The following is a 12,627-nucleotide window of genomic DNA, read 5'->3' as shown; positions in this document are numbered from 1 at the left end:
CATGGGATTTTCCAGACAAGAGTACTGGAGTGGGTTGCCATTGCCTTCTCCGACACATACCCTTACCCCAGGGCAATTAAAGATCCCAAATTATTAGACAAGGAAATGGAAGAATTTGTCACCCACTCCATGGTTTTTTCAACTATATGAGGCAATGTTCCATAAACAATTTGTTTTGAATACTTAAAAAGTTAAAGACTGTTAGCAGTTCTTATAGTTTGGTGTGTACCTCTGATAGTCAATAGTTCAGATACTTTAACAATAAAAATGTTTTATGGTTTATATCCTGCATCTCCACAAGGCAAGGTATTTAACATCAGGTCTATTCCATACTGCTTGAAATCTTCTGAATTATTGTATTGGAATGAATTGAGGTAAAGAAGCAAGCTCATAAACCAACCAAATTACAATAGATGAGGAAGTGGCTACAAAATTAAGAGCTGTTTGACATTTTAATATCTGTAAAATTTATATACAGAGAAATGTAAATGTTGGTCTTTTTAAGTTCCTACTGACTGGAGCATATGTGTTAAGGTATATAATATACCCTGTTTTGTACTGTTCTTTCTCTTTATAACTCATATTTTCTTTCTCTAACTCCTGTAATTCTCTTTTGTTTTTGTTTTATCTGTGGCTAACCTGTACCTAGAACTCTGTGGTTGGAACTAGCAGAGAAGGGTGCAGTTCTCTGCCTGAGATAGTGTGTGAAGGTAGAACATTCTCTTTCAATGAATTTCATAGCATGGAGACATCTCATTAAACCGCTTTTTCATGTAATCATTTCTACTACTATGACAGTTAATAAATACTTAAGAGCCAATATTCAATTTCATTTAACTCTGGAATACATCTGTTTACATTTCCATCAGGATTTTCCTCAGTATTTAAAGACATAGTGAAGAAAATCATCCCACTGATACAAAATCAGGGGATCATAAAGTGGTGGGTTTTCTAAATCTATAACTAGAAATATTTCAAAATGGGTAACAACCCACCTCAGAAATTTAAATTTAAGGAAATGGATAGTGGCTCTGAAGTTTCATGATAACATTTAATTCTAGTTGTGTCTTGGAGGGCCTTTTTCCCTTCTCACATGCCTGGGGGTGCTTCCTCATGAGTTTAGTAATTGGTCATATTTGTTGCATGTCTTCCATTGAGCTCTGTGTCTGCTGAATGTGTCCACAGATATGAAGTGGCATGCCTCACTGACCAAATGCAGTGCCTTCTTTCCCTTGCCCCACTTTTGATTGGCATGTGATACACATACCATTTCCTCATTGTCTTGAATAAATCCTTTCATTCCATGTACTTCGATTCCCAAATATTCTGGAATATCACCTTATGTCCCAGAATTGCCTGTCTGATAAACTAAGATAGATTAAAATAATTTGAGATGCAAGGTGAGATTTTTAAAACAAATTGCTAACTTAGAAAAAAAGTAGTCATTGAACTGCTTTTAAGAATCTTTATGAATGGTAAGTGGCAAAACTCTAGAGCATAACCTCTTTCTGCCCTTTGCATATTCCACCATTTTTTTTAAAGAGGGTTAATTTAATGTTCTAGTGTGGGAAGAAAAAAGGAAAATCCAGACATGTGCACCATGTACCTCATGTTCAATTGTTGCTTAAGATTGAGGAAGTACAGTTTAAGTCTAAAACTTTTAAGGCCTGCTTGTTCATTAAATGTATTACCTCCTAAGCAAAATGATTTTTTTTTTTTTTTTGGCAAAATGATTTTTTATTCTTACTTGGGATCATGTGCTGCCTGTTTTCAAGTTATCAGTAAGTCTGAGAGGCCATTAATATGAATCCATAGACTTCCTTTCTCTCTGCCGGCTACTTTCAAGGCAGCTCTGTGACTGAAGGCATGGTAGCTGACTAGGGCTTTGCTCTTATTCTCCAGATGCAGCACCTGAGGTCCACTGTGATGCTTAGCCCATCCCCTCATGCTTGGGAACTGCAACTGCTCCAGCAGCAAGCCTGTCCAGTGGTTCCCAGGGAGCAGTTTCTGCAGCTTCAACGTCAGCTGCTGCAGGCAGAAAGGATAAACCAGTGCCTGCAGGAGGAACTTGAAAATAGGACTTCTGAAACCAGCACACCACAGGTATGACGACCTTTTTCTAATAGTAAACGCAGATCACCTAATTCAATTTTACCTATTTGGAAGTTACACCAGTTCAAAGGTGGGGATGAAGAACCTCAATCTTTTGTCAGTTACACCTTACCTGTATTACAAATCCACAGAACTTCAGTGCTGTTTTGGCTTTGATCTTGGTTTTTGTAGTGCTACTTTTGAGCTCTCAGCTTCTAAGCTGGGTAATTAAGAGTTCTGGGTCTCATGCAAGTTGCTAAGCGATGATGAAGTGTCAGGCTCACTTGAGCATACTGTGCAATTGACCTAACATTCTTGTCTGATGCCAAAAATATTACAGAATTCAAGTGCAACTCTAGGATATGTATTACTAACAAAGCATCCTGGGTTTTCTTGTACTAGAGGGTGTGGCCTGCTGAGTTCCTTGGAATTCACAAATGGGGACTTTTCACAACTATTAAAGTAGAAAGTGTCATCAGTGACTTTTTTAAGTTGACCAAAGTTCATTTAACTTATTTTTTAAATGATCTAGTTTGAAAAACTATTTTTAAGAAAATAAAGATCTTCTTCTTCTTCCCTTTGAATTAGCATTATCCCAGCTCACTACCAGACACTATCTTATATTACCTAAGTTTTCAAATAGTTAAATTTTCTTTTTAGTGCTTCATTCATGATTCTCTTCTTTCAGAAGTCTCTTAATTCTTCCTCAGAATTAGGAATAAAATTAAAAACACTCCTTAATTTGCAGAATTCTAGATTAGTTCATTCTAGTTTGAATAACTCTTCTGTTTTCAAAATGTACCTTGCCTATCAGGTGACATTTGACAAGGAATTTCCCAACTCTTTTCCTGTAATCTGGTCACACTGGCTTTGCAAAGTCATATTAGCACCATTAATTGTACATTGGAGCAATTTTGTTTTCTTTGCCTACTAATATATATCTATGCTTTTGCATGATGTAGTCATCATCTATTCTTTCTAACAAAGACTTAAAATCCATGTTTTTGGAAGCTTCCTACATTCAATTTCCAAGTACTAAAAGTTAATTCCAGAAGTAAAATTGTGATGGTAGGTATTGGACAGATGCTTCATTATAGAAGTGAATCGTAAAACTTGACCTCAGTTTTTATTATTATTTTTATTTATTTATTTATTTTTTTTGACCTCAGTTTTTAATAGACATTTTAAATCAAATGATCAAAGATCCTATTCATTATTCTCATATATACTACTTTAAAAACATGCTCCTCCCAACCCACCTACCAGTGTTTAAAAAGTATCCCTTTACTTCAATTACTTGAGGATTAGATAGACAAAAACTGTTAAGACTTTTGTACTTAAAAAGAGAGAGAATTTCTCCAGCCAGATGGCAGAGTGGACTGCTTATTGCTCTCACGAGAAGGTGACGGCAGGCTCTCTTTGTTTCTGGTAACTGAGCTGACACCGATTTTAAGAATACAGAATGTTGTTAGAATCTGCATGTTGTCTCTGTGTGTGGAGTGATATGATTTCTTCTGCCTTGTGTTGCTTCGCTTGCATGTGTAGTATTGCTGTGTGCTTTTAAAAATTGTTTGCATTATAAACGTGTGAATTTAGATTCCCCCCAAAAGCATAATCTTGACATCAGGGTGAAGTGTACCACTTGCCTTCTTTCTCTAGGCCTTGCTACCGGAGCAGCGAGCAGTGCATGCAGATTCCTACAGAAGGATTGGGCACCTGTGAAAACTGGGCTGTTATTGATGGCATTTCTTACCATGGCAGATACTCAAATGCACACACCCACACACACCACACAAATATAGACATAAGCTGAGAAATGTTTTGGAATCAAGTGCTCTTTTAAGTTTTATTATTAAGCCTTTGCAGTATTATGTTTCTTATTTATGTGAATCAAATTCACAAATTTCAGCTTGTTACACTTAATTATACCATTTAAAGAGTATGAATTTGAGATTCTTGAAAGGATGTGAATTTTGTGAATCAAATTCACAAATCTCAGCTTGTTACACTTAATTATTTATACTATCTAAAGAGTGTAGATTTGAGATTCTTGATGTATTCTATATATTTTCTCATTCCATACATTGTAAATACTTTTAACAAAAGGTACTGCTTTTATATATGGAATTTGAAGAAAATCAGGATTATTTATACTGTTTTATATAAGATGTATAATACTTTTTTGACAGGAAAAAGGAAATTTTTGATGGAATAAAATAAATTTTAAATATATGACTGCTTTTTTTTTTCCTCTTTCCCCACTCTTTTGCCATGCCCCATGTTCTTTGAATTAATTATCCAGGTTTTTTGCTTTTTCTTTTTTTTAAGGCAAGTGGAAATCTGGCATTTTCCATTTATGTTTGAATTTTAAAAAGCCATTGTACCTTTTAAAATATAGGATTTTTAGATGCTCTTAGGACCTGGTTTCTTAAAAATTCTGCATTATTCTTTTCCCTACTACAGTTTTTATCTTTAAATTAGTTGCATGGCTTAGTTGTTTCTTTTATGTTTGAATAAATGCTATTATTTAATACACAAACTGTTGGCTTTCACCTCACATTTGGTCATTCTTTGTGCTTTTTAAAGGACACTTTGGGGTATATTTTTAAGGACAGGTTATGCCATCAGCTACTAACACCTGAGTCTTGCGTAAACATTTGAAGAATCTTTTAATTTAAACCTTTTAAAGAATCTGAAATTCTTTATGTGAACATTTTGGTAGACCGGGAGAAGGGGTAGTCAGTTGCACTCTAAATCTTGTTCTAGGTCCCTCTGCACTCCAAAACCCACACACACCTTAATCCATCACTGTGGTATAAGGAGAGGAGGAGAAGCCAGCGTCCTTTTTCTGCCCTATTGTTTCATCTAGGAGCTCTTTATGGGAAGAAAATTTTTAGTTTTAAATATGTTCTAATGATAAGTCCCTCTTCCAATTCAGGTATTTGCTGCACATTGACAAGTCAAATTAGGAAACCAATAATTAGAAGAACTAGTGGGAAGAGGCTACTAGAAACACTAACACCCTCACAGTAACCAGCCATTTCAAAGATAAAAACAGACACACATACTGCAAGCTGATTGGAAATGTTAGCTGATCCTGAATAAACTCAGTTTTTATTCATTTTGTTGTTGAAAGTCCCACAGTATTGCAAAGACCCAAATCACAGATGAAAGGTTGATAACCATATTTTAATTTACTTTGGATACCTATTTTACTATAATAAGTACACATAGATCTTAAAGTATTGGTTTTAAGAATTTTGCTTTATCTCGGGGGAAGATGGTAGCACAGGTAAGAGTCTTTTTTTTATCTTTGATTTCTTTCTCTGATAGGGTTACCTTTCTAACCTGTGCAACACATGCACTGTTCAGAAATCCACCCTTGCTATTCAAAAGCAAACATTTGCTGTCCTTTCTCTAGGCATCTTATGGGGAAAATTAACTACTAGTGCTTTCTCATGGCATGATTTTCAAATAACAATACAATTTTTTTTCTTTTCCTTCAGGGAAACCAGGAATACCTGGTAACTGTCATGGAGGAACGAATGTTGGAAGTTGAACAGAAATTGAAACTGGTGAAAAGGCTTCTTCAGGAGAAAGTGAATCAGCTCAAAGAACAAGTGAGCTTCCCAGGTCATATCTGCCCACCCATCTCACCTTCTGCTTTAACTCCAGTTTTAAATTCCTTTATTGCTACTAACTTGCTAACTTTTATTGTCTAATAAAGGCAAACTCTATTATAAACTCCTAAATTAGAAGAATTTCTAAAGCATTTCTAATGAGGTTCAATCCAAATTGAACTTTTATAGATTTTTTCCCCCAAATAAACAGAAATTTTATATTTGTAAAAAATGGGGGATAATAAATGTAACTTTAGCTTTTTTGTTTGCAGCAACTATGACAACCTCAAAATCTAACTTGTGGCTATAGCCAGACCCCAAAAGGCTCTGTTTTGAATAAAAATCTGGACTCTCAAATTCAGGACCACCAAGTAGGCTGATCCTTGTTTCCTGCTGGCAGCAGATGTGGCCTGAGTGCTTATAAATTATTTGTGCATCCACTGAAGAGACATAACAGAAAAGACTACTTTCTAGGGAATGTTATAACCTCTCTGAAATCTGAGATTGAGACAAACTGTGGCAGGGGGTAGGAGGGTAGAAACTGCCCAACCTGGATTTTTAGACATGTAGAATCTGAGAAGAATGGTGGACAGGAACTTTCCTGTGTCCGAAATCTTAGTATACAGAATGGAGAGAAAGAGAAAGTCCTGTTCTTACATTTATTGATTCAGTCCCTTAATCATTTATTCAACACATAGTCACTACATGCCAGGTTCTGTTCCAAGTACTAGAAATACTAGCAAAATCCCTGCCCATAATATGGAGTGTAGTTCACGTACATGGTACTGACCATTTGGCAGTACTTCCAGTAGCAGTTCAAAAACAAAGAAAATGGGTAACATGGGGTGTGGACATCTACAAACACTTTGGCATTAACAGTTCATCCTATTCTGGGAGAAGCAAAAGAAACTAGAGAGGGAAGAGTAGACAGTAGAGGGTCTTAGTGCTAAACCACAAGAGTTTGGATTTTGTTGTGTAGTGGATAAGAGTCACTGAAGTGTTTTTTAATAGAAGGGAAAGAGGAAAGGTTATACACTAAAACAGTTTAATAGAAAATAATGTTAGTTTTATGTTAAACTTGCCAGTCACCTAGGTCCTGGGCTTCCGTGTGATAGTCTTTAGCATTGCTGTTTGAAATGATATTATGTAAATTAGCCATGCCTTAAGTTTTCTTTATTACCTTAAACCTTCATACTTGTAGATGCATTGCCTGAAACTGGGTGTAAAATGAGGAGTTAAAGGTATAATAAGGGAAAGGGGATTGGAAGATATTAACTAAGGAGATCAAAAATCAAATTATCCTATTCTGCTGAAGAGTGTTCCCACCCTAACCAAGACTATATATTTTAACCATAAAGATTAGAATATCTCTTCTAGACAAGGTTTTATTTTAAAAGGAAGTAACTGCTGAATCTTTGTGTTATAATACATGAGCTACATTTTAAAATAATCAGTAGGTTGTATGTAGTTATGAATGGGAGACAAGCATCTATTGTTAATAACAGGTAAACAGTTCACAGCCTCAGAAATTTAAATTATAAAAGTATTGTGATATTTTTAGAGAATGAATAAAGAAATAATACCTAGACTGAAAAATACCTTCATGTTTGAGCCCTCAAATATCAATTTGTTCTTTTATTAGTGATTTCTACAAACAAATTATGCAAAGAAACAGCCTGGAATAAGTGGATTTGTTTTACCTGTATACCTGGTACCAGGTCTGATATTAAAGCTGTATTGTAAAATAAAAGAATATAACTGATAGAAGCCATTTGCCTTTATAAACAACTGTCCTTATGTCGGATCTTTTAAAAGAATAACAGAAATAGAGTCAAGATGTTTCTGGTTCTGTTTCCAGCTCTGCAAGAATACTAAAGCAGATGCAATAGTGAAGGATTTGTATGTGGAAAATGCCCAGTTGTTGAAAGCTCTGGAAATGACTGAACAGCGACAAAAAACAGCAGAGAAGAAAAATTACCTCCTAGAAGAGAAGATTGCCAGCCTCAGTAATATAGTCAGGAATCTGACACCAGCACCACTGACTTCTACACCTCCTTTGAGGTCATAGCCAAGCCAAAGGATGAACAATTGTGCACTTTACTGAAATGGACGGGACATTTCAGATGTTCTCTCAACTGTTGTTGTTGTTGTTGTTTTCTTAGGAACCTTTAGTGGCTTAAAGTTAAGCCTAACCTAAAACTTCCAGGAATAGAATTCAAGTCTCTATTCACTGTAATTAGTTTTTATAAATAGACTGTAATGGAAGTTGCAAACAAATATTTATTTCACTGAACTATTCCCAAGCTTTGAATTTTTAAAAAATATTTTAATAACCATCAAGAAAGTGATATGAAAACACCTTCAAGAATTTTAAAACCCCAGTTTTGAATGAGTTTTTGAAAATTACTATTATGTATAAGTTATTATATAAATTGAATATTTTTTAAAATTGAGATATTATTAATTGGTTGTTTTGATCTTTATTTTAATACCAAATGTATGTCTTCTCATACACTTAAATATGGAAGAGTCATTCTGTTTCTAGTAGTTTGGGTTTTTTTAATTGTTAGACTTTCTGTTTGGTAACAGAAACTAGAGTCAATAACCACTGAGGTCAGAAAAGGCAGAATTCATAGAACTCTACCTTCTAATACATATGACAGTATTACCACTCTTGATGTATTACAGATATAAAACTCATTTACTCAACTGCACTGTAAACTAATGTTAAAACTTTACTTTCTTTAAACAATCTTTTTTTTTTTTCCTTCTGAGAAGTTTCTTTGGGAGTTTGTCTTCTAAGAAATGGATAAAGCCACATTCTTAAAGCATTTGAACTATAGGGTAAGCACTGAACGAACTGCTTTGGAGTAAACAGCTAATCCTAAAAGAGAGGAAGCAAACCATGTGGATTTTTCTCTCTTTAAGGTCTTGGAGTTGGTGAACTTATATTTGGAGTTGCATCAAAAACTCAGGGAACAACACTTTAAGTCATCTTCCTGAAATACTGTAGGGCTCTTTAAAAATTTGAAATGTATAAAATACGTGACTATTTATTTGTTGTATATTTAGAGCCATAATGGGATTTTTATTTCTACATTTTTAATGAATTTAATTTTCTGGGGAAAGGGCCTTGCTTTTAGAGTTAAAAACCTCTTTTAACTTATGCAAGAGTTATTATTTGCTTGTTTGTTTAATGTGGGTCAAAATTTCCATGCTTCCTATTCCTCTGTACCTTGAATCTGATCATAAGAATTTCATACTGTGATAAGAACTGGCATGCCATCTGAGGTAAAGGAGCGCCAAATAGAGTTTTCCAATCAGTCTCAAGACTAGAACATTATAGCACAGTAAACGTTCTGAGTAACTTTTTTTCCCCAGGTAAAATCCCTGCTTCTAGCCAGGAATTGGTTGGTAAAGAACTTACTGTGTGTGGGACGCAAACAGAGCTTATCACAGCCACCTATTTGTTTTTATGGAAGAGTAATTAGATCACAAAAATTCACTCTGCTGCATTAGAGGAAAGTCAAGTCCATCAATTTTTTATAAGAGGTATCACAGCAAAAATCAAACACTACCTTATGGGCAGGAACAAAACATGAAGCAAACTGCTAAAGAAAGCTCTATTATCAGAAATCCCTGATTTCCCCCGGAAAAGAATTAATTTTAATCCCTCCCTATAGTTATATTTAAAAACATTTGATATCTGCTGTCATACCTTCCATAATCATTTTTCTCCAGTGCAGACATTTCTAGTAAACTCAACTACTTGTATGGCATTGACTAACACTTAAAAACTGTGGATAGGCCTAGGTCAAGATCGTAAATAAACTAAGCACCTGTGGTGTTTTTATGTGATATGCTTTAAGTTATTCAAGGCTTTTGCCATCAGAACTGAAAACCAAGCATATTTCTCAAATAGATGGCTTACCATATGATCACATATGTTGTATTTTTATCTTTATTTTTTACATTATGAAAAGTGTAGGTTAATTTGTTTATTTCTTATAAGTCTGTATTTATATGTATATAAAGTGCTGTACAATGCATGTAAATATGACTTCTGGAAAGTTTTAGACTACATTTAGAATCCCTTTATCTAAAATCAAAATGCTGCTCAAATGAAAGTTAATTTAATATCTAGGTGCTTACTTTTTGTTTTACTGAACTTATAAGACTGGAAAAAAGATCAACACAAGAAATAGCGTTACCTTAAATTTATATATTTGTGCAGCAGATTATTTTTGTAGACTAGAGTGGGAATTTAACTGGCAATTTATAATATAGCTTACAGCTTTTAAAAGAATTTAAAGAAATTAAATTTAAACTATTAAATATTTAGATTTTGCTTTCAGACTTTATAATAGAACTCCTTAAAATCATGTAATATATTTTATAGTCATTTAATTCCTAGTTTATTAAAAGTACTGGTTGTTAAATTCATTTGATTTCTTAAGAACAGTTATTTAAATTAGTTTTAGGAGATAGGATCTTCATTTCAAGGAAAGAGAATCAAGTTTGCCATTATGATAATATGTTACCCTTAGAAAGGGGAAATGTGAATTATAAAATCTACATTGTTCTATTTTGCTTTCTTCTGCTTTTTAGAAGCCTGAACTCTGAAGCTCAAATTTGTAAGGGGAGAAAAGTAGATGGGGAGGGTAGAACCAACCACAGTATTTATTTTTCTAAAACTTAATAAACCCAGATTTTTAAAAACTATTGTAAATGTGAATTCTTCCCAGATGCTTCAAATGCATTGTTTATATATTTAACCTTAAACATATGTAGATCACAAAGTCATAGGCTTTCAAGGTATAGGAGGAGTTCTTACAGGTCTAGCATTTTGATAACGTACCAATACCCAGAGTAGGTATTATGATGAGGAACTTTTGGTTTTTTAAGAATGAGTAAAACTTCAACATGTGAAAATGAATTTTTTATTTTTGTGATTTCTTTTTTTCTGAGTGAAGGAAAAGAGAAATGTGTTGCTATTGTCAGATCTTAAAGATATTCACACTCAAGGTAAGGCTAAGTGCTTTGTGATAGTATTAAGCAAGTCTTGTTTTGAACGGATTACCAAGTGACTAACTGAAATGGTATAAATTATGCAAGTAATGCCAAAACTAAGTCAAAACCTAATAGCCAAAGCATTCCTTACTTAAAAGTTATTAATTATATCATGTTTGGACCTATTTGAACATCTCAGCCCTGTAAAACATTTTTGGTTTTATGACATATGGATAGCAGTTTAATAATAAATCTATCCAAGTCAGCTTTTTGTTTCTCAGATTTTTTTTGAATGATATACATTAAATCTGTTCTTATTGGAAGACATTATCACAGCATGATTGTAAGGAGCATTAGTTTTGTAAAGGAAAACCTGAGTTCATCCATAGCCATCGCTAGAATTCTTTGCATGTAAAGATAAATGTGTGTATGTTTATATTGACTTGGTATATTTCATCTTAGCCATTCTATCCTAGAATTATTTTACCATGAGCTTAAAATGTAAATAAATAATTTTGCAAATATGGCCCTTGTTTTCTATACACCTTGAACTTTTGTAAACAGTTTCAGTATGTTTATCATCGGTTTTTAGAGTGAAAGCATCCAAACATTGCACTAAACACATTTTACAAATGCAGCATCTCTGGAGCTCCCACTCCATACCTACTGACTCAGAGCCTGCATTTAAACCCCTCTGCCGCCCCAAATCCCAGAATGATTTGTATGTGATCTAGAGCACTGCTTCTCCATTTCTGTCACAGAATCAGCGACCATCACACCAGCCAGTTTGAGACCCCTGTGGTGGTTCATAATTTACTTCTAAAATCCTGACAACCTCGGGTGAAGCCCTACTTGAGATTTTGGTTGCTTCAGGCATGCCTTTATTTCACTTGGCCATGTTTATGGGTGATTCATAATTTTCAGTTATTTGCCACTACTGGAAAAAAAAATTGACCTAAAATCACATTAAGTTAATAATACTGAGTACTGAAATATAGAATGGAAATATTGGCCAAATGAGACCTCACAAGCCATGTTTTATTTATGAAGCTTTTATACCAATCTCACACTGCCTTTATGTTACAGGAACTATTATTAACCCCATTTTACAGGTGAAAAAACTGAAAATTAGCAAAGTTATGACTTACTCAAGGCCACACAGCCAGCTCAGTAAGGAACTCAGGACTCACTAGGCAGGTTTGTCTGTTCTAGTATTTTGCAGTGTAACAGGTATCCATTTCTCCTTCTGGCAAACAACATTTAATTGGCTCAATTAATTGGTATAATTAACAATTAAACCTACCATGCGCACTACTCTCTAAAGAAAAATATAAAAATTATTGATTTTCTGTTTATAAACTAGGGTAGTGTAGTGAAATTTATACACACACAAAATAAATAGAAAAAATTAGATCAGTATGAGAAAACAATCCAGTTTTCTTGATGGACTCAGTGCTACAGGCACTAAGATAAGCAAGATTAGTGTCCTCAGGTATTTTAACACAGAAAATGGGGAAAGTTCTTAACCTAGCATTACATATAACTGTACTTCATTGTTTTGTAGTCTCTCTTATTCATGTTGCATTGAAAAAAGTCTTAGTTTTCTAATATATACCTGATACACATTTTCCCATAATAATGATTGAATTTTGTCCCAAAGACCAATAGTTACTACAAGTCAAAAAAGTGTTTGTTCTTTGTTTCATTTTGCCTCATTTGCAATCAGGAAAAATGACTAATTTTGAAAAATGGACATATTAAAAAATTAAAACTTCAAGAAAGGAACTATAAACTGAATCAGTGAAATAAAGAGTAGGTAACAGTGTAAAAATAGAACAGGATACCCTTATGTTAAAATAATATTTAATTTTGAGAAATGATGACATGAGATGTACTTTACTAGCTA

The 12,627-nt window shown here is 33.9% G+C and overlaps 1 protein-coding gene across 8 annotated transcripts in view; it reads left to right on the top strand.

Moving 5' to 3' along the window:
* NIN (ninein) overlaps positions 1 to 11,247 on the top strand; it is a 105,898-nt gene extending 94,651 nt beyond the window's left edge. For 6 of the 8 annotated variants that reach the window (XM_055537598.1, XM_055537603.1, XM_055537602.1 and 3 more), the window contains 3 exons: positions 1,903 to 2,103; positions 5,598 to 5,711; positions 7,570 to 11,247. In XM_055537598.1, coding sequence (XP_055393573.1) covers positions 1,903 to 2,103; positions 5,598 to 5,711; positions 7,570 to 7,779 — 525 coding nt within the window. In that variant the 3' untranslated portion in view covers positions 7,780 to 11,247. Of the gene's footprint in view, positions 1 to 1,902; positions 2,104 to 3,750; positions 4,324 to 5,597; positions 5,712 to 7,569 lie in introns of those variants that run through there. The other 2 variants (XM_055537605.1, XM_055537604.1) reach the window with 1 other exon arrangement.
* Positions 11,248 to 12,627: the final 1,380 nt, after the last annotated feature.

Source organism: Bubalus kerabau, chromosome 10, assembly GCF_029407905.1.
Source record: "Bubalus kerabau isolate K-KA32 ecotype Philippines breed swamp buffalo chromosome 10, PCC_UOA_SB_1v2, whole genome shotgun sequence".
NCBI classification, from domain to species: domain Eukaryota; kingdom Metazoa; phylum Chordata; class Mammalia; order Artiodactyla; family Bovidae; genus Bubalus; species Bubalus kerabau.
This window is presented reverse-complemented; position numbering and strand designations above follow the sequence as displayed.